The sequence below is a fragment of the Alligator sinensis genome, unplaced genomic scaffold, assembly GCF_000455745.1.
Source record: "Alligator sinensis unplaced genomic scaffold, ASM45574v1 scaffold619_1, whole genome shotgun sequence".
NCBI lineage: Eukaryota > Metazoa > Chordata > Crocodylia > Alligatoridae > Alligator > Alligator sinensis.
In genome coordinates this window covers 582,965-604,642 of record NW_005842134.1, presented here as the reverse complement: position 1 = coordinate 604,642, position 21,678 = coordinate 582,965, and the positions used below count along the sequence as shown (strand labels likewise).

Below are 21,678 nucleotides of genomic sequence, written 5' to 3'. Positions count from 1 at the left end.
CTTTCCTTGCCTAGTTAAGAATAATTCATAGCATCAGAAGTGAACTTACCCTGGATGAGGGTCCAAACAACAAGAAGCAGAAGTGCACTCAGTCCAGTGGCCATAGTCCTGCCTGGCTAGTGGAGCAGCCAATCCCATTTACTGGAGCTATGCTGGCATCCTGAAATCAGTCAAGAGAAATGGACACAAACATGTCTGGGTTACTTGTGCTACATGCAAATATCTGAGATGATCAAAACCTTGGATTAGTGAAAACATTTTCACAATAATGAGAGATGATGGGGATAACCTATGACAGGTTCGCATCACATGATATAATGCCCGCACAAGGCTCACAGCCATCTCACAATTGCCTCTAGGGTGAGAAAACAATCCCTGGAGTGAGTGACTCACAGACTGACTTGCCTCTGGCTGTTAGTCACACACCCAAGGTAAAACCATGCTTGCATGTAGCCCTGCTGCTGGGCAGGCAGAGGTTTTACCACAGGCAGTTTTACGGAGCAGCAGGTGGCTAGTGTGAGGACAGGCACATTACATCTCTTGCCCTGGGATCTTGAGGAAGATCCCAAGGAATCAATGGTAGATTTGAAGTTTGAGCTGCTGCTGAGTCAGAGGCCAGGCAGAGCAACAACCCTAGACAAAATCATCCTGGTAGTCTGCAAGTGGCTATGCAAGAGAGGATTTCCAAGGCAAGTGAGGGCTAAGCAAAGCAAAGGAAATCTCTCCTTGTGTGCAGTCTTGGAGTGAGGGGGAACAGGAAAGACTGACAAGGCGATCTCTCTTCATTTTGGGCTCTCCACCTTAAGAAGGATGTGGAGAAACTGGAGAGGTGAGCAACAAAAATGATAAAGGGTTTGGAAGAAAAGTTGTACACAGAAAGGTTGAGAGAGCAGATATGTTTACCTTGAAGGAAAGGAATTTAAGGCGCAAGGGACAGGATATCAATTTTCAAATATTTGAAAGGCTGCCATAAAGAAGAAGGAAGGAGATGAACTGTTCTCCCTTGTCACAGAGGATAGGCTATGAAGCATGATTTTAAACTGTAGAAAGGCGATCTAGATTAGATCGGAGAAAAAAATTCCTTACTCTGGGTGTGTCTACACACACCAGCGACTGGTGCCTCCTGAGTCTGGGGGGCACCAGATCGACCACAGGGGTGGGAACCCCCAGCAGCTGATTGCTGGCCAGGGGGGAGGGGGCCCCCAGCGACTGATTGCTAAGACAGTGGCAAAACCAGAAGTGCACTTCTGGTTTCACAGCTGGCGCTTCCAGAGGGTGCAGAGCCGATCTCAGGGGGTGCATGTGCACCCATGTGCACCCCCTACACATCACCAATGTCTACACATGCAAACAATCCAGGAGCAGTTTACTTTCAAGTAAACTACTGGAGAGTAAACTCTCCCAGGCATGCATCCCATATGTGAAGGGATGCCTAGAAGCAGACTGCTCCCACTCCGTGGCCCTGCAACAGGCCCCTGAAGCAGCCAAAGGGAGCTTGAGGCTCCCCCTGGATGCTAGCCCAAGGGCCAGGAGACAGTTATCTCCTGATAGGGGCTGGGACACTGCTCCCTACCCTGGATCCTGCCTGCTACTGGGGTGGGCTCTGCCACCGGAGCCCAGGTGGGGACAATGCTCCCCTGCTCTGGCAGCATGGAGCTCCCAGCCCCCACACCACAATCATGGGGCCCAAGCTGGGAGGTCCTTATCTCCCAGCCTGAGCCCCATGATTTCAGGACCCAAGGTGGGAGATCCTTATCTCCCAGTGCCAGCTCCACAACCATGGGCTCCAGTGGTGGTTCTCACCCGGGCAGCAGACAGCTCCCAGGGGCAGGGAGCAATCTCCTGTCCCCTGATGCCTGGCTGACTGGGAGCACATTTGCTCCTGGTCATGCACCTACACATGCACTCCTGCATAGTAATTAATCACAAGTAAGTTTGCTACTTGCATTTGCAGGTAGCAAATTTACTGGTGATTAGAGCTAATTACTGTACAGTAAGCATCTGCATGTGTAGACATGAATGCTTATTGTACAGTAATAAGCTCTACTGCATAGTAAAACGTATTGTGTAGACGTGCCCTCTGAGAACAATAAGGCAATGGAATAGACTGCCCAGTGAAGTTAGACAGGGGTGGTTTAAGAACAGCATTGCTGCAGGGGATTGGGACCAGGTGACTCTTGAGATCCCCTTCAACTCCATGATTCTGTGATTATCCACCACCAGATGCATACAGCAAAAGGAGTAGAATTCCATGTGCCCGCTCAGAGCAGACCCAGAGTTCACAGGGAAGATTCACAGCATGGGTGGCAAGACAGAGGAAACTTTCCACATACACTGCTCTTCACTAATCTGCCTCACACATTCCCTAGAGGGAAATTCAGGCTCCCCAGCCTTTTCCTTTCCTGCCCGTTCTGCCAAGGTTACCAGCAGATGCCAGGCATTACCATGGTTCTTATGAGGTGGTCTCATGTCATGCAAATGGACTGAGACCTTCTCTCTCCCCACCTGTTCAAACAGGATACCAAACAAGTTCCATCTGGTATCATCTTATTCACAATTATGTGACACATCTGGATAGAAACTATTAATGTTTATGAGATGAACTTTCTACATGAGTAACCAACTCTCCATTGTTAACTTGTAAAGACATCATGGGAGCTTCCTCATATGTTGATTTAATTTATAGTTGCTTCTGGAACACATCCTAACCCAGTGCCTACTAAAGCCAATGGAAAGACTCCCATGCAGTAAAATGGGCTATCAGATCCAGGACCACCAAATCAGGAATAATCACAGAATTACTCTAGTAGCAGTAAGTACCCTATCCCTTTGAAGTCCCCTGGTTTTAACCCATGCCCAGAATGTTACTCCACAACTTGCCAACAACAGAGGATATTTTGTAAGGGCCCCAAAAGCATATTTTTTAATGCCTTATCCTGTAACATCTGAAGCAGTTGCCTTAGTCCAGTGTTTATCCCAAATCCAAGTAACAGCCATGACATTATTAAAGGAGCTCTGGGTTCTAAGAGAACAAACAACTGAAGGGTTTACAATCCAGACAGAGTACCCCTGGTTGAAAAATGAAAAGCTAACACTTGTGTAACATGGTTGCTCTTTATGAACACTCCTGCTTGTAAGTGCCTTTCACCTGCAAAAAAGGGGATTGTTTAATTTAATTCAAAGTGCTGCATAGATGCAAATACACCATTGGTTGCATGAGTAAACATTTTTCATGACTAATCAATTACAGTCATTTCTGAAGTTTTTGGACATTCAGTCATTTCTGAAGTTTTCGGACATTCGGACTGGAAGGCACCCTGGAGGATCATCGAATCCAGCCCCCTACCCCAGGGACAGGAAGTCAGCAGGGATCATAGGATCCCAGCAAGATAAATATCCAAAAGTGTCTTGAAGGCATTCAAAGTGGGTGCTTGAACCACCTCCGGCAGCAGGCTGTTCCAGACCTTGGGGGCTCGGACAGTAAAGAAGTTCTTCCTTATGTCCAGCCTGAAACGGTCACAGAGGAGTTTGTGACTGCTTGATCTCGCCATCCCTTGGGGCGTTCTGGTGAACAGATGTTCCCCCAGATCCTGGTGAACACCCCTGATAAACTTATAGGTGGCCACCAGATCACCCCTGAGCCTGCACTTTTCCAGGCTGAAGAGTTCCATAGCTCTCAGCCTCTCATCATAAGGTCTGTTTTCCTGACCTGATCATGTGCATGGCTCTCCTCTGCACTCTCTCAAGCTTCTCCACATCCTTTTTGAATTGCGGAGCCCAAAACTGGACGCAGTACTCCAGCTGTGGCCTCATCAAGGCCGAGTACAATGGGAGAATGACGTCCTGGGATTTGCTTGAGAAGCATCTATGCATGCAAGCCAGTGTTTTGCTCGCTTTACTAGCTGCAGCATCATATTGAAGGCTCATGTTCATCTTGTGGTCAATCATGACCCCCGAGTCCCTTTCATCTGTAGTGCTAACCAGTGTATCACTGCCAAGCCTACAAGGATGCTGCGGGTTTTTCCTCCCAAGGTGGAGAACCTTGCATTTTTTGGCGTTGAACACCATCAGGTTCTCATCTGCCCATTTCATGAGCCTGTCAAGATCTGCCAGGATCACCCTCCTGTCCTCAGGTGTGGATGCTTTACCCCAGAGTTTGGTGTCATTGGCAAACTTGGCCAGTCCGCTTCTGACACCAATGTTCACATCGTTGATGAAGATGTTAAAAGGTAAAGGCCCAAGGACAGAGCCTTGGGGGACCCCACTGGTCACAGGGCACCAAGACAATTGACTGCCATCAACCACCACCCTCTGGGTCCTGCCACGGAGCCAATTCCCCAGCCAGCGGATCGTGGTGAGGTCGAAGCTGCAGTTAGCCAGTTTTGCCAAAAGGTGATCATGGGATACCAGATCGAAGGCTTTTTTAAAGTCAAGATATATGACATAAATCTCTTCCCCCTTGTCCAGGTGATAGGTCACCTGGTTGTAAAAGGAAATGAGATTGGTCAAGCAAGGTGTTTGAATTGTATATGAAATATTACACCGCTGGCACTGAACTCTATGGCAAATAAATATTTAGCTGCTCTAATAAAAGATATCAGGTTTACCCAAAGAACCTTGTCTTTTTATGTCCTTAGACCAACACAGCTACAACCAACACCCAGATGGAAAATACAATGCATTAATCTGTTTTTAACGTCTCATCAGCAGAGATGAGGTATCTTGAGGCTTTCACTGTTAAGCTGTGGTAAAACAGAACTCCTCTACTTAGAGAATTGTGTCTTTTTTCTTTAGTAAACAAGAGTACAAGAGGAGATATAATATGAAGTAGCCCTCTCAAAAGTTGTTTTAAAAGTTATCTAATTTGAATATGGGAGTATTTCTTCCTCCACAATATGAACCATTTCCTCCTAGTTAGCAACAAAGGTTTGAAAAAAGAGCCCTCATTTAAAGAGCCCCAGTCCACAATATACCAGAACTACTGGAAATAAAACTGGCCTCACTTGAATTTCTAGGGAAGCAGGAATAAAAATCCATAAAATTAAATTTCTCCTTTATAATGTTTGGTACAAGTCCAACTCTTCTGCAGAGGACATGAAGAGTCATTAATGGAGAGGTCTGTACTGGCTTAGGCTCTCCAGTGGCAAGGGATGAATGGCATCATGTTCTGGCCACACCACATACAGGATGGGACCCTGGAGTCAATACTGAGGAAGCAGAGCAAGCCTGACAACCTCCTCCTAGCTCCCTCCTTCCACTTCTCTCCATCTTCCATGAAGATGAATGGAAAAGCAGGGCCAGTGGAGAAAGCATCCCTCAGGGCTGCTGAGAAATCTGTCCCTTCATCTGACTCCAAGGTCACTAGGGCTTTCTTGAAGGCCACTCTATGGTGTCATTCCAGCTCTGATCCAACTGCCAGTTATGGATAGCCCACATACATGTGTCCTCCTGCTCAAGCTGCTTGAAGGAGTGAGCAGTGAATGGTGTCAGAGACAGGGAAGGGAGGAGGGTGGGCAGAGGTAGAAGTCAAGCAAAACATGTCTGAGCTCCTCTCCTACCATGCAAGACCCTCACTGGCCCCAAGCTGACAGGAGCCTCTTAATGAGGAGGGTCATTAGGTGTCAAGTCTGGGCATCTCCTTTGGTAAGAGTCAGTAACTGGTATGAGTTGCCAGCTCTTCCCCCCCGATACAAACTGGGGGGAATTGATGAGACCTTCCTGTGGCAAAGCTACACGTGGCCACCTGCAGGCCTGTTTCACAATCCCTGTAGTAAAGGCTGGACTCCTCCTGCTCAGGAGTGGAAACATTTTTCTCATGAAGCACATACCATGTGATTAATACCAAGTAAGTCAGGCAACATGCCACCTGCCTTTGGTGTGCCAGGTGGGAACGTGAACTGTTAGGGACATCTCCCAACTGCACTGTTCAGGGCTTCAGGCCATGTTGTTCAAGTAGCCTCCACACCCCACTTGTTTGCCAGAGAAAAAGTGGTCTCATAAATATAAAATGAAATATTACGGAGAAGCATAACACAATCCCCTGCTACACAGAGTCCAGCAATGTCCCAGAGATCAGGCCTGTCAGGGTGACAGCCCATGCCACGGTCCCCTCAAGCAGAGCCAGCACCTGAGACAAGGGGTACCTGCCTAGTGTTAGGAGAAAATAACTTGTTTCAGGATTGAATTGCCATAGTAAAGACTCACTGAGAGAACACCGATTAGATCAGTGGACGCAAGGAAGTACATAGGGATGAGGGAAATTTCCAGTCCACAATACGAGGCAGAAGAGTTTACACTGAAATGGGCATCTTCTGGATTAAGGGTGTCTTTGGGATCTCAAAAGCACAAGGATGAAGACAGGATAAAGGAAAGGAATACTACCCCCTTCTGTTTTGTGAAGCAGGTACTAACAGTGCACAGCAGTATAAAAATTTAGGCTGCTGGGGAATCAGGTCAGAGCTTTGCTACACCTTATGCTGAAAGCCGCACAAATGTTAATTAATGCTATGCTCATCAACTTAGTGGAGAAGTCACACTTTAACCATCTCTCACTGTCCTTCACCTGCACAGCTGTGACTTGCCATTAGAGACTTGAAAGCAGGGCCAGGACCAGGAGCTGTTCCCACTGGGCAGAATAAACTGGTTTGAGCAGTGACAGGGGTGCAGTGCCTCCCACTGCCACAACTCAGACCTGCTTGCTGCTCCCTTTGGGCAGAATGGGAGCCACCGCAGCTGCCAGGCGCTCCAGGGCTGCAGCATGCACTCTGACTGACGTGCACAGGGGGTGAAGTGCCATGCCTGACCCCACTGCATCCTAGCATCTCTGCTCACCCTGACTCTGGAGAGACCAGTTCATTCTGAGATGCTGAAGGACTTCAACTTGGGTGGAATAGCTGTGGAGAGTGGCCACATCTTGATGGAACAAAAGCAAAATTAAGCAGATTAACTTGCCCTGAAGTAGCATAACTTTAAACCAAATGAGCACTTTAAACCAGTTCAAGGTGTTACTGTGCATCCAATCCAGGGGTAAGAGCTCCAGAAGTTGCCTAAAATTACTGTGTAACAAGGTCCAAAGTGATATCAGGTTTTGCTTTACTCTGTCTAGCTCCATGGAAAGGCCACTGTAAAGACTGCTAAACTGGTTGCAGCTAACACAAGTGACAGAGGGCACAGAGCAGAAACACAAAGAAAAGAAGAGGCAAACCTTGCAGGGAGGGAGCCAGGACTGCAATATCTTTATGCTTCATTTGAGGGCGCCCCAGAGCAATGAGTGAGCCAGGTATGACCTCCTCCTCTCTGGAAAGCAGTGGTTTTTATTTTTTTTTTGCAAGTAAAATGTGTCTGTTGGAGTGTTGCTAGGGAGGCTGGGCAAACACAGCTGGAATGTGGTTGGGGGAGTGAGTGTTGGTTTCAGCTCAGTGTGCACAATGCATCTTGTGAATCCACAGAGTGTTACTGAAAACCCCTCCAGCCTAATAAAACAGAAACTACTGAGCTTTCAGAATACTGCTGTTTGCTTGGTCAGTAGCTATTTTTACATGCCACGTGCATTTTTTTCCACAAGGCAGACACTAGTTCTCAAGGTGCAAATAATTCTGCAGTGTAAAATTAGGAGACATATTCCTTCCAGAAGGGAACTTTCTGCCTAAACAACCCAATAGTTAACTCATGCGCTGAAGCTTGCACTGATATCCTTTAGTAGATCCAATCCTGGCTAACGTTAGCATGGGCATCTATTTCCTTTCTGGAAGCCTGGTAGGCTCCTGAGTTTTACAGGTCAGTTTCAGAGGGAAAAACCTTACAGATGTAAGCTTGTTTCCTTTTAGTTTAATTAATCCCCTTGTATATCTTACACTATAAGAAACATAAATAGAAGCCATTTTTCTATTTTTTGTAGTAATTTCTCTCCTCAGTATCCTCCTGCCCATCCAGTTTTTGGGACACCTGAAACTTTTGAAACAAATGCCAGAGTCCAGTTTCATAGTGACTCCTCCAGTTCTCTGGAAGTAGCACTTCTTCCTCTGCAGAATGTCTTCTTACTCCCCCCTCCCTGTACTACGTACAACACGCACAAATATACACTGCTGGGCAGGGGGCAGACATGCCTTTCACACACAGGTGCAGCCATGTCAGATTGCTCCAGAAATTTTGAGAACAAAAGATACTAGTCTATCAAAGCAGCAAACAAGTTATTTGCCAGACAATCTTCTTTATCTCCCCCCCTTCACATACCTGAGCAGGATCCTTCTCTCTCTTCAAAAGCAACCTCTCTCCTCAGGCTTCTGAGCCCAGATTTCTCCAACACTTGCTCCCCAAGCAGTGTGTGACTTTACTTTTGTGGTTCATGACCTTTTCCTGGTTTCAGCTCTCTTCTTTAATCCCTTCCTGGTTTATTGTTTGATCAACATCTCAGGTTCAGAGAGCCATTTTCTTTTGCACCATTACCAGTCTTTCCTGGCTCAACAATGCCCTCAGCAGGTGGTAAAAAATGCAGCCTAATGCTCTCCAGAGTGTCTATCAAGCCATCTCTAGATTTTCTTGCTTATCTACCACATTTCTTAATGACCCTGTAAGATCAAATCAAATATGTATAACATGGGCAGAGACCTCTTGCACAGCAAAACCTCTATCCATTTTTGAGATTTCACAATACTCAATTATAAGTGACTGAATGCATTCAAGCACACATTCAATTGAAAAGTTAATATTTTTAAATTAAATTTGAATGTCACAAACTTGAAGACTCTCTAGAGTTCTATCTTATCAATTAGGCCAGTGATCTCTGGCTTTAAAAAAAATCTATTTTCAGATGCTGGCCAACAGTTTTTAGCCGACAAATTTGTTACGTAACACTGATACCACGCTTCTACCCTAGAGCTGGCCTGCAGGTAAGCAATATTGAGGACTACATATTCACAGGGCTTGCCTATGACTTTGAGGCTGAGGCATTCTGGGAAGATTGGTAAAATTTAGCAGCCAGTAGAAGAAGTACAGAGCATTACATTTCAGAAAGACATAATGCTATTGCCACATCTGACCAACAGGCATGACTAGCACTATGCACAAAGGCAGGATCTCATCTGCCATCACATCCCAGCGAGGTTTGCCATTTCTGGCCATCTTTAGAGCTCTAAGGGGGTGGGTAAAACTGCCTAGCATCTTCTTCAGGGCATATTTGCTGTACCATCTTTGAAGCATTAGACACCATTATCATCATAAATTGTTCTTCTCCCTGGGCTCACCCAAGGTATTCAGAATGCTTTCCTGTCATACATTGTCAGTATAGTTGCAGGAAGATAAAACCTAGCTTGACTGGCCTACCTGTAAGGCATGCTGCCTGTTGGTACCTAAAAACCCTTTCCTGCTTCACTTATGGAAATGGGCACTAATGTTGTAGGCAATTTCTGTGTGTTCCTAACTTTGAACACAATAAGCTTGATTATTATTTAAATGGTTAGTTACTAAAGGCTTGAAAACTTGCAAAAAATTGCTAATTAACAGGTTTAACATAAAATATATCACCTACCATGGTGACTGGTGGAGGAAGGGTGGGAAATATTTTAACACTCTTGGGAGTAGACTTTTGAAAGGCCATATTAGCTGTCTTGCCTCTATTTTCCTCCAGGATCATGAAACAACTGTAGGATTGGTGGAGGTAGCAAACAAAACCTAGGATGTCCTATGGCTGGCTAAAGAGTCAGGTATAACAAAAATCAGAACAATGGTTTAAAATATGGTAAGTGAAGACAATGCACACAAAAATATCATCCGCAAAATTCAGCAACTTGGCTTTTCCCATAGATGCTGACTAGAGGATGAAGCTAAACATGAGTAATTAATGTATCAGTAGCAAGGTTTTGAATATTTTTCTGTTCAAGAAATGCAAAAGGTGACACACTTGTTAGGGTTTGTTTTGTCCCAACTTCAAAATAAAGCCATTCCCCTGCTCCTGAAATTCAGGCCCCTCTGAAACATCATACAGTAGTAATACTACACAGACTACAGGACAGAACAAAGTTTAGGACAGTGTTTGTCAACCTTTTCGTGCTCAAGGCACCCCTCATGCTCAAGGTACACCCCACATGATGCAGAGGCTGCTGGAGCATGCTAATTAGCATACTTCAGCAGACTTGCAGCAGACCCAACTAATCAAGTTTGCTGTCATGTGTATTGGTGCCCTTAGTGACCCAAACTGGGAAGAGCTTGAGACCATGGTGCAATAATGACTCAGAACTGAAATGGGAACAACTGCTAAATTACCTGGAGTTCTCAGTAAACATCTGTGCAGCCCAAAGAGGAAATGGAAGAGTTCATATGGAAATGAAGGGTTAAACACCAAGTAAGAGTATATGAACTGGCAGGCAGCTTGCAATCACAGAGGGCAAGGGAGTGAGTAGTTAAAAGAGCCAGAAGATGTAGGCCCAGGCAACTGTGAGAAGGTCACTAGAGGGCTATCACAACCCAAAGCCAAATGATTACTCATTCAATGCCTCCCTATGGCAGAGGCTGGATGACAGCTCCAAATCACACTTTTCCTCATACCTTTGCTCAGTGATTCTCAAACCTTTTTTGGACTCAAGGCACCCCCCTCCACAGCTTTTCGCAGAATCATAGAAAATTAGGGTTGGAAGGGACCTCAGGAGGTCATCTAGTCCAACCCCCTGCTCAAAGCAGGACCAGACCCAACTAGATCATCCCAGCCAAAGCTTTGTTTGGCTGGGTTTTAAAAACCCACAAGGCTGGAGCTTCCACCACCTCTTCGGGAAACCTGTTCCAGTATTTTACTGCCCTCCTAGTGAGAAAATTCTTCCTAATATCTAACCTAAACTTCCCTTGCTCCAACTTGAAACCATTGCTCCTTGTTCTATCATCTGCCACCACTGAGAACAGCCCAGCTCCATCCTCTATAGAACCCCCCTTTGGGTAGTTGAAGGCTGATATTAAATCCCCTCAGTCTCCTGTTCTCTAGACTAAGCAAGCCCAGTTTTCCCAGTCTTTCATAGATTCATAGATGCTAGGGTCAGTAGGGACCTCAGTAGGTCATTGAGTCCAACCCCCTGCCCTGGGCAGGAAAGAGCGCTGGGGTCAGACATCCGTGCCCAGATGCCTATCCAGGCTTCTCTTGAAGATCCCCAAGGTAAGGGAAAGCACCACCTCCCTTGGAAGCCCATTCCAGATTCTGGCAACCCTTACTGTGAAGAATTTCTTTCTAACGTTCAACCTAAATCTGTTCTCTGTCAATTTGTGGCCATTGTTCCTAGTTACTCCAGGCGGTGCCCTAGTAAATAGAGCATCTCCTATTCCCTGCTGCCCTCCCCTGATGAATTTACAGGCAGCCACAAGATCACCTCTCAGCCTTCTTTTGCACAGGCTGAAGAGATCTAGGCCCCTCAGTCTCTCCTCGTAGGGCTTTGCCTGCTGCCCCCCAACCAGGCGAGTGGCCCTCCTCTGAACCCTCTCAAGATTCTCCACATCCCTCTTGAAGTGCAGCGCCCAAAACTGGATGCAGACCTCCAATTGTGGCCTGACCAGTGCTGCATAAAGGGGAAGCATCACCACCCTGGACCTGCTCATCATGCATCTGCTAATGCATGATAAAGTGCAGTTAGCCTTGTTGATCACTTTGTCACATTGACGACTCATGTTCACCTTGGAGTCAACTATGACTCCACGATCCCTTTCCTCTGCCGTGCTGCTGAGGTCATGCCCCAGCCTGTAAGTGTGGGTGTTTTTTTGCCCAGGTGCAGCACTTTGCACTTGTCTTTGTTGAACTGCATCCTATTTTGTTGTGCCCATTTTTCCAACATGTCCAGATCCGCCTGGATCGGTTCCCTACCCTCTGGTGTGTTAACTTTGCCCCATAATTTGGTATTGTAACGGGGCACCAAGTCTGCCCAATCACACTTGTGGGGAGTGAAGGAAAGCAGAAAACTTACTTGAGCCACCAGTCCCAGGAGAAAAGGGGCGGGGCTACCGGGGTGGGGAAGAGGGACCCCTATGAAAACACAGAGCGCAGCAGCGGCAAGGGAGAGGGAGAGGGGAGAGTGCTGGCTGAGAGAGAGAGAGAGCAGATGGCTGGAAGGATTTAAAGGGGAAGTAACCCAGATTTAGCTAAAAAAGAGAAGAAAGCAACCCAGAAGAAACAGGGAGAAATTACAAGAAAGAGAAAAGGGAATGTAACAAGCGTCCTGGAGAGAAACTTACCCGGGAAGCTGAAGTGAGTTAAGAAAGGAGCACTTTGAGTCGGTGAGTCTGATACCTGAAGACATCGAGTAACATCCCAGAGGCTTAAATTTAAGAGAAAGGAATCAGAGTGGATGAAACCTAACAAAGAAGAGAACCCCACAATTTCAATCAGTAGTAAATACAAGGTGACATAGGATCGCAATTTTGCTTGGGACCTGCGCGGAGGAGAACGAGGCAAGCAACCAAGAAATTGAGAGTTCTCAAAGAGAGAGAGATCCCTCTCTCTCTTTGAGATGTTATTTATCTAAGAGAGACATAATAGTTGTGCAGAAGAGTTATTTTTTGTTGAACCGCAGACACGATGTCTTCCTCATCTCTGAGGATGGTGTTTATTTCTGTACCTTATTCCATCGAAGTCGTGGCGAGTGAGAAATAAAGGAAATTAACCAGTTCACGTTTAAACAAGAGATGGTGATTTATTTTGTGGACATAGCTTAACTCTCACAGGTATCATCTGTGAATTTCGACAGGGTGCTCTCTACGCCCTCATCCAAGTCACTGATTTATTTGAATAGCACTGCTCCAAGGACTGAGCCTTGCGGGACTCCACTGTCCACATCTTTCCAGGTCGATATCGACCCATCCACCACCACTCTCTGGGTGCAACCCCTATGCCAATTTGCCACCCACCTGACCGTGTAACATGCAATTTTATGAACACCCAATTTCAAAAACTAATTTATATATTGTGGGGCCAAGCAGTAAGAGTCAGGGATTGGCCAGGCAAGGACAAGTCTGAGCCTGTGCTTATCTGCTCATCTCTTCACACCTTGATGCACCCTTCAAAATGTTTGGCAGCACCCCCCGGGTGCCGTGGCATCCTGGATAAGAATTCCTGCTTTAGTCAAGTGCACCAGCTCAGACTCTGCATACTCCTAGGCACACACAGCCTGAATGGTGGGGAGTTGGTACAAGAACATATGGTATACAGTGCAGAATGTCTGCAGTGTAGTCACACACTTCATGAAATCTGGTGATATGATAAAGCAAAAAGGCAAGAAGGCCACAGGGCAGGGCTTTCCCAAACGAGGACAAACATCTGGTATGAACTGGATGAATAGATTTTTTTTAAATATCATTTTAATTATTTACATTTTATAAACATTCATCATGGCCCAAAGGAAATGGCTGATGGCCCACAGTGCTTGTGAGCACCCACTTGGGGGCCACATGGAATTAAGGCCTACAGCCAAATGGCAGACAAAAGATGGAAAAATACTTATCTCCACCAGTATTCATACAATTTTTTTTGAAGGAGGGAGAGGGGAAGTTGTTTCAGCACCTTAGCCACAATTACTGGCTGGCTGGAGTGGAAGAGGAAGGAAGGGCTGGGGAGGAAGATGCTGTAGCTGCCTCAAGCCACCATGAAAAACCTCTCTTCTCTTTTTAGTGCTCCACTGGTACAAGTGAACCCCACCAAAACAGATCTCCCTTAGGTGTTTCTCTCCTAACCAAATAAGATCAGCTTCACAGCAAGCAACCTGGAGGACAAATGTCCATGCTTCAGTTGTCAGTGTATGACAGTGCACTGAGCCCAAGAGGTAACACTGCCAGGCTGCAGGCACTGCATTTGGCCAATCTATGAGGTGGCCTGAAATCATCACCCTGCTCCAGTGATGCCACCACCCTCACCTAATAATGAAGGGGTGGAATGCCATTATAATGGGACTGCTGGTCGTTTGCTACTGTTTGATTACTGTGGGGCATTCACGTGCTCCCGCGCCCTGGATCACACCCACTGCCAAAGCCTCAGACACGCAGGGATACTAGGAACACCCAGCCATGATCAAAGAAGTGTGAAACTGGCCTTTCAGTCACCGATGATGGATTGTGGACTGGCAAGGGGGAATCTGTCAATGTTACTGTGGGACAGAGTGGTTTGCTTGGTTTCCTCCCATATGCCAGGATCGGGAAAAACAAATGTGGGACAGGGGGAGATTGTTGTGGTTTCTTCCAATGGCCCTGGTGCTGTTATGTTTTGCCTGCAGGTGTGCTGCCCACCCTGGGTCGTGCGGGGGTGCGCCCCCCCCGGGGCCCCGCCATGACCCCTGCCGTAATCCCACCTGCAGCTCAAAATTCTACAACCACCCAGAGCCCAAGGAGGTGACCGAAACCTTCAACCCCACCCTCATGGGAGACGATAGCTCCAGCAATTCCCCTGCCCGATGACACTTTGGCACAATGGTGTACAGCTCACCAAATACACCGGTCCTCCAGCTACAGCAAGGTACTGTGCTGGTTTAAAAATGGCTCTTATGCTGTCAAGTGGTGGTCCACGGAATGGGAGGCCAACACGTCCCACGTTCCGGGTATTTTGTGGTTCAGCCACATGGATGAAGGAGGGATCGCTCATGGAACTGAATATACAATAACTGCATATTGCCAATCAGTCTGGGAAAATCTGCAGGGCACAGCCCTGGTCAACCCAGAACAACTGGCCAAGCCCATGGGGGGGCACCGCACCAGAATTATGTCTGCAAGAAACCAAAGCCATAGTCGTACCTGGGCAGTGTGCATTTAAGTATACAGATGGGGACACACCCAAGTGAATGCACTCCTTCGACCAACCCGATTGGGAGACTTACCAATCCCAAGAGGAAGAAGGAAGATAGTTAAACACCGGAACAGGAGAACCCCTAGTCGTTTTTTGCATTAAGCAGGGATGTACATTGCTAATCCAAAAGAAGCTACCACAGGTGTATCTGCTACCTCGCTTATCTAACGTCACTCGCTGGTGGAGGTCCCAAACCAAGGCTCCGGTCCTCCTTAATGCTTCCTTGTTCAATGCCCGTATCACATTTAACCCCAAGCAATGGTTTATCAGAACAGCATTTCCTAGCTCAGTTGGCGGAAAATATGCTGCGCTGGGCCTGGCCAACTGTCTTCCAACCCGCAGCCTGGCCTCTAATCGCACGGAAGAAGAGGGATACCCTAGACCATGTGTGGAATGGGCTCAATTCAGCCATGGGAGTTTGGAACATAGATAAATCCCAGAAAAATACCCAAGGAATCAGGGAAATAGGGGGAGCCATAGGTTCTCTCACTAAGGGAGGTATGATTGATAACATGGCTTTAGAATACACTGATGAGTTAGTGGCAATCACTGGCCGAAAAGCAGCACAAATAAGTCACCTTTTGATGCATGCAGCCTTCCAAGCTGATGCTAATCAAACCTGGAGCACTGCTTTTGCCCAAGTGCAGCTTTCACTTAACCTTCATTTTTCCCAGGTAATGAGCGATCTCAGATACAAAGAATGGCCTTCTGGCTTAGAACACCATGGACTACCCCCAGCTTTAGCCCAACGGTTAGTTTACCGAGACACATGGAGCACATGCTGGGAGGGGTGTAGCAAGACAAAATGCTTTTTCGTCGTACACGGGGTAGCAAATGGCACATGGTCCACCGCTCATCTCTTGACAACAGGACTAGGAGGTGGGTGCATGTGGGACTGGGACTTACATCGTCCCATTTGGGAAATTGTAACCCCCGAAGGTCCCAAGTATTTGGCCCAATCCCCGGTGTACCCTGTAAATGGCATTCTAATAGGCTTGGGAACTTTATGGAGAGGGTGGCCTAATAGTCCCCCCCAACATGGTTTGTGCGACACCCCTACCAGCAACTCCCTATATTACCCTAGCCCAACAAGTTTGCTGGGAAGGTCCTGGCCGCTTATATCATCTTAACAGCACATTTTGGACCTCCTGAAACAGCTGTTGTGCAGAGGCTCAAGATTTCCAAGGGGCATTAGCTACCCTATATGTCCATGACCAGGAAACCACCTTACTGTGGCCAAAAACCCAATTAGACATGTGATTTCTTTCTAATGTATATAATATAGACAGTATATACATTAATGTGATATATTAATGTATACCAGTATAATTTGTTAATATGTAATTCCATGTTAAAAAGGTAGAATCCAGTATTTGAATGGCAACACCTTAGCAGGGAGTCTAACAAATCACACATTTTGATGCTCAAACTGACACTTACAGTGCTTACAATTTAGAAAGTTAGTGCTTTTCTCATAGTGCTTTTACCATACTGTGGTATATTGGATAGCACAGCCACTTCCCTCCCATTTAGAATAAGAAAACAGTTGTGGTAACTGTGTGTGACAGTCTGAACCAGAGCAATTAATAAGCAATAATACGTGCTTCTTGGAGGCATTTGGTATTTTGCCTAAACAGGTAATATTAGTTAATATAAGCTTGTAAGTCTGTAAACTGCAACTTGTCTGTCATAAGTTTAACCAAAATGATACATTAACTGTTCATGGAACTGACTGGGCCCCATAGGCAAAGCTGTAGCTGTGAGATTAGCTGGCCTAGCGGTTTTTTGCTCAGGGTTCAGCCTTAGCGATAAAAACTGGATCTAACTGCTTGGCACACCCAACACATTCCAGGAAAGCATATCCCAAGAAAGCATATTCAAATGAAGCCTAAAAGAGGTTGGGATTTAGGCGGAGTGATGTCAATTTCAGACCTAAAGGTGCTGCATCATAATTTGCTTATTGGATAAACCTGAGTCTGGGTAGTAACCTTTTATGATAATTTTAACACCTTTCAATCCCATAGGGTAACAGCTATAGGGCAACATTGTGAGTGGCCCTGAGGTCAACAGATTAACATAAGACGAGGTATAAAAAACACATGCATCAGGTAACCAGCAGGAAGGAGGGAACAGAACGGTCATTTCTGTTCCACGCTGGACCCCAGACTCCCGGTGTGAGTGAGGATCGGATCCTGAACAAGGGACCTTTCCCGGTAATCCCTCTGACAGCGTCGATCATCAGGGATGGCCGACTTCGCGGGAATCACTTGGCATGCACCTGGCATTGAGGGACTATCGATAAGTTGCCAACCCATGTCTGTCTATTTGTTGTTTTGAACAGCCCAGTGTGGCTAATACCCTCGCAGTGCCCAGTTGGCCTGTGACAGATTGATCTATCTATCTGTTATTATCTGTTGTTATTATTTACTATTAGCTCTTTTATACTGCCTTATCTTCTTATCGCATTTATCTTTCTGTTAACTGTTGTGTGTGTGTAAGCTATAATAAATTTGCCTTTATTCCACTCCCAACTTTGCCTCCTCGATCCGAAACTGAATCAAACAGCCCAGTTGGCCTGTGATAAAATTGATACACTCACAGTGCCCAGCTGGCCTGTGACATAGGGCTAAGATGTTCTAGGAGACAGGAGTCCACCTCTATAAACATGGCATTTATATGCTTAGAGAATAACTTCCAGGGACAGTAGTGCTCAAAACTCCCAGAAATAATCCTTTCATGCCTATCCCCCTGCCTGCCCTCTATCACTTTTCTTTTTCTCTAAAGCAGCGACTGTTACAGAAAAAGAAATTTATTGAAAGTAGTGGTCTCAGTGCCCCACCCAGACTAGAGAAATGTGATCTCCTCCCCCAACAAGGTGCTAAGTGTTCTGTTCAGAATTCATGGGAGTTATGGGGTTTCTAATGAAAGAAAAGTGGAAGGGGCTTTTCTCTCCCACTCTCATGTCATGGGATGCAGGGAGAAGAGAAAGTTCCAGTTGGAAACATGAGATCATAAGCGTACAGCTTCAACTGTAGCATCTTGCCACTGATTCATGGGAATGAAAACTTGAGGCCTGGCTGGCTTGCCCTGCCCAAGCTACGCTGGGAAGGTGTTTGGGCTATGCAGAAGAGAGTTGCTCCTGTCCTGATCTCAATAGGCACTAATACCTATTGTCAGCTTTTGTGAATCAGATTATCTTCATCTTCCTGCCATCTTGGGATCTTACGAATGCAGCATTATGTTTTTCCAGGGCAAACCCAACCACCAAAAGCCTTCTCCAAGTATTGAGCCAGAGCCAGTGTTAGATGGTCATTGAAGGGTCCAGCCACCACCTGGATTCCCAGGGGAAGACCCTCAGTGCTCAAGCCCAGGGGGCACTGGGTCACAGGCAAGCCCAAGACATTGAAAATAGCTGAAAAAGAGAAAGAGAAAGCTCTCGATTAGAACAGACAGAGGGTGTTCCATTCTGTATTCCTAGATTTTGGTTCTGAGATGTTAACTGGGTTAACATTCATCCTTTAAAGCAGGATGAAAGAGGAGTCTAGTTTATCTGCTGTACAGGCCCCCATGCCATGGTAGTTACTTCAATAAGAGGGCCACAGCTGATCAGATGCTCAAATGCCAGCTGAAATAAAGCATGTTCAAAAACACTGTCTATCATTCCTAAGATCACAAGAAGTACTTCTCGTATGCTATGCCACCTTTAAAGGAGAAAACAGCCTAATCCAAGTGTCTTGAGGGGCTGTGATGGAGTTCCACCAAGTTGTGCTCTTTACCAATATCAATCTGGATACAGTGTTGTCTTCAGATTGGCTTCTTTAATACAGAAGAAAGTACTCAAGAGGTCACCCCAGAAACCAGCAGGTTTCTGCTCCCACTCTCATAAAGGTTTAATTTCCAAATAAGTAGCAGGATAAGGAAAATAGTTCTCAAATATCTGGGCAAGCGGACCCTCTACTACTAAGTGAGTATGCTCTCCCACTACTACTGGTGAATTAGTACAAGCAAGATCCCTAGTTTGTCTCCCATCTCTTCAGGGCCTAACACCTGCAGGAAGTGGTGCTCACCTGTGTAGGCAAAGTTGAAGGGCATCCCCAAGGGGAAATGATGCTTGGGAGCCACTATAGGATGTGAAGGGTACAATAGCAACCCATTGGCTCCTAGTAAGTCCTCCATCTCAGTCCGGAGGCTCTGTCCCATGTTCACCAGCTTGGCCATTGCAGCAGGGCTGAGTTTCATCAACTTCTCAGTCAATCCCAGGGCTGTGGAACAACCAAGAGGACAGCAAATTGCATGAGGTTGTCTCAGTTAAAAAGCATTTTATATAGACATCTCAGCATGCCCCACACTTGTAAAAGGGCTGTCAGGAGCTTGGAAACTGTTCCAGGAGTTGGAGGGCACTATCTCCTCCTGGGCTTGCAAGTTCCTGCAGCAACTGCTATCTTTGTGTAGATAATGTTCAATGCACGAGAACCTTTCCCCATTGAACAAAATCTGGGAATATTTTTATTACCTTCTTGAATTTTAAATCAACCACTGTTGCAAGTGACGACAAAGAATTCAAGACTGAAGGGGATCAAACAGCTACCAGCATTATCAGGTATCCTAAACCATTTTTGTTTGTTTGTTTTAAAGCAAGGAATTCTAAAACTGAATGAGGGAAAACACACCCTCCTCATCTCTCCCTTGTAGTTATCTAAAACATATACATTTTATATCATACTTTTTCTTTCTTTCTGCCACTGAGGCACATTTCCAGCAAAATTTACTAGCTCAGAGGGAAGTTGGTTGTTCTGAAATCTTTTCAGTCTAATTTCTATCAGAGACTCCAATCTCTTTTCCTGGTCATCCCACAAGTTCTGCCAATGTGGCAGTCTACCTTACCATGCATCTGCAAGCATTTAATCCAAAGAAGTTTTAAATGACCCAAGCAGCAAGGCTTTATCCAATGTTTCTCAATCAGGATGACAGTGACACCTTGGGGTACCTTGAGATCTTTTCAAGGGTGCTATAGGATGTCATGTAATGTTAATGCTGTTAGGTGCGCAAAAGTGATTCACAAGATAAACCCAGACATTTCATAAAGGAATCCAGTGTTAAAACATTCTGACTTGCTGTGGGCTTTCTGAGTTCTTTGCTCTCTGTTTTTTCTGTAGCCAAAATCTGTGAAAACCAAGAGCTGGCATTTTCCAAAAGAAGCCTTGAATCTAAAAAGATTGAGAGAACCACTGTTCCAACAATTTCCCTCAGGAGGTCACTTTATAGCCTACTAAGCTTCCAGCCCTCAGAGTTTAGAAATTTACTCAATTATCCTGCCTACATTTTCCTTAAAGTTTGACCCTAAATAGTTCCTTTTTCCTTTGCATTTGCACCCTTCCAATGCTTAAAGAGACTAAACAGCAATTATTAAAAACTGTAGATATTCAATGTCCAAAGAGTTCAATGAAGAGGCAACATTCCAGTGAAAACCTCAAAAGCGAGAAAACAGAATACTCATCCAATGACATGTCCCAAGACTCAAAGATTACTTTGTGATGTGCCATGCCCATGCCTGCTTTTGCTTACAGCAATGTTATAAATACAAACTATAGACATGTTCGCTTATTCATTATTAAATTCAGCCACCTTTTGGGTGGACTCTGGCAACTGCTGTAACAGCAAACAACATTTGTTTCAGTCCAGATGTGAGGGAAAACATTTCTACCCATAACTGCTGAGAATGAGTTAGAGAAACAGGAGGTAATTATTTATGCAAGTTGGAAATCAAAACAGAACACAAGGGCAAACCACCTTTGAACAGGATACTCTAGATCAGTGGCTCCCAACCTCAGGCCACAACCCAAATCAGGGTCATATGTGGGGGGGGGGCGGGGGGTGGTGTCTGCCCTTCCTACCCATGGGGCTGTCCCAGCACATGGTCCACACGGCTCTCACCACCATTGCCCCCTGTGATCCCAGCCCAGGCTCTGCTGGCACTGCCAGGCATGAGTGAGTTGTCAGCAGGTGCAGGGGTCATGACCCGGATTTAGGATCACAGCAAAAGAAGATTGGGAGCCATTACCCTAGATGGACAAAGCTCATTGGTACCTTGATTTCACATGGTTCAAGGGAAGCAGTGCCACTTACTCCGTTAGTTTCACCACCCTTTGCATGTCTTATACATCTATCATTCAAGTACTACCCTGGTCTGATCCTACTTCCTGTACACTTGGCTGGGATGGTTTACCTTGTCTTGAACAGGAGGCTGAACCAGGCAAGGTCCCTTCCAGCCCTACTTTCCTATGATTCTATACTTAGTTTACAAGATTGCATCATTTCATTCATATTGTAATAAATTTCATGACCATATCACAATACACGTGCAAGTTGTAAAATGATCTAAACAACTAGGAATTTATTTTTCTGGTAGACTGATTTTTACCAATCGCAGGGAGTGTGTGTGATGACATCCCCAGGAACCATTTCAGTAGCTCCCATGATGGCCATACAGGTTTCCCATGATCCCCAAGAAGGTCTATGAACAGCTGTGCTTCCTGCAATATATAAAGTGTTCAGTGAGACTTGCTGTGGTTAAAGTGTGGTAGCTGAACAAATGTGGCAACATCCAGTTTTAATTTATATGCAGTACCAGCAGGCTTTATCTGATTATCTACATTCTCTATGGGATGAGGACTGTCAGAACCCAGTAGTTGAGTGCCTATGTCACAGTGGAAGGTTTAACTGATTTGATGCATATGACGCAGTGGAATTTCTCGCCACAGTGGAATTTTCCGCTATGGTGAAAAACCCCGGTGCAGTAAAAAGTTCCCGCCAACTTTATGCAAATACGCACACCACCATTGGCCGGTTCTAAATTATTCATGTTTGGTGACTAGTGA

The 21,678-nt window shown here is 45.8% G+C and overlaps 2 protein-coding genes across 3 annotated transcripts in view; both read right to left on the bottom strand.

Annotated features, from left to right (window-relative positions):
• The window catches only part of LOC112550516 (interleukin-10 receptor subunit alpha-like), a 26,071-nt gene extending 13,855 nt beyond the window's left edge, over positions 1-12,216 (bottom strand). The window contains exons 1-3 of one of the 2 annotated variants that reach the window (XM_025205955.1): positions 12,205-12,216; positions 9,527-9,689; positions 50-160 (exon numbers count right to left, since the gene is read on the bottom strand). In XM_025205955.1, the coding sequence (XP_025061740.1) occupies positions 50-104 (55 nt within the window). In that variant the 5' untranslated portion in view covers positions 105-160; positions 9,527-9,689; positions 12,205-12,216. Of the gene's footprint in view, positions 1-49; positions 161-8,232; positions 8,448-9,526; positions 9,690-12,204 lie in introns of those variants that run through there. The other variant, XM_025205954.1, reaches the window with a different exon arrangement.
• A 5,082-nt stretch (positions 12,217-17,298) lies between these two features.
• The window catches only part of FAAH2 (fatty acid amide hydrolase 2), a 29,859-nt gene continuing 25,479 nt past the window's right edge, over positions 17,299-21,678 (bottom strand). The window contains exons 9-11 of the mRNA XM_006025163.2: positions 21,222-21,333; positions 18,868-19,062; positions 17,299-18,212 (exon numbers count right to left, since the gene is read on the bottom strand). Coding sequence (XP_006025225.1) covers positions 18,037-18,212; positions 18,868-19,062; positions 21,222-21,333 — 483 coding nt within the window. The 3' untranslated portion in view covers positions 17,299-18,036. The remainder of the gene's footprint in view (positions 18,213-18,867; positions 19,063-21,221; positions 21,334-21,678) is intronic.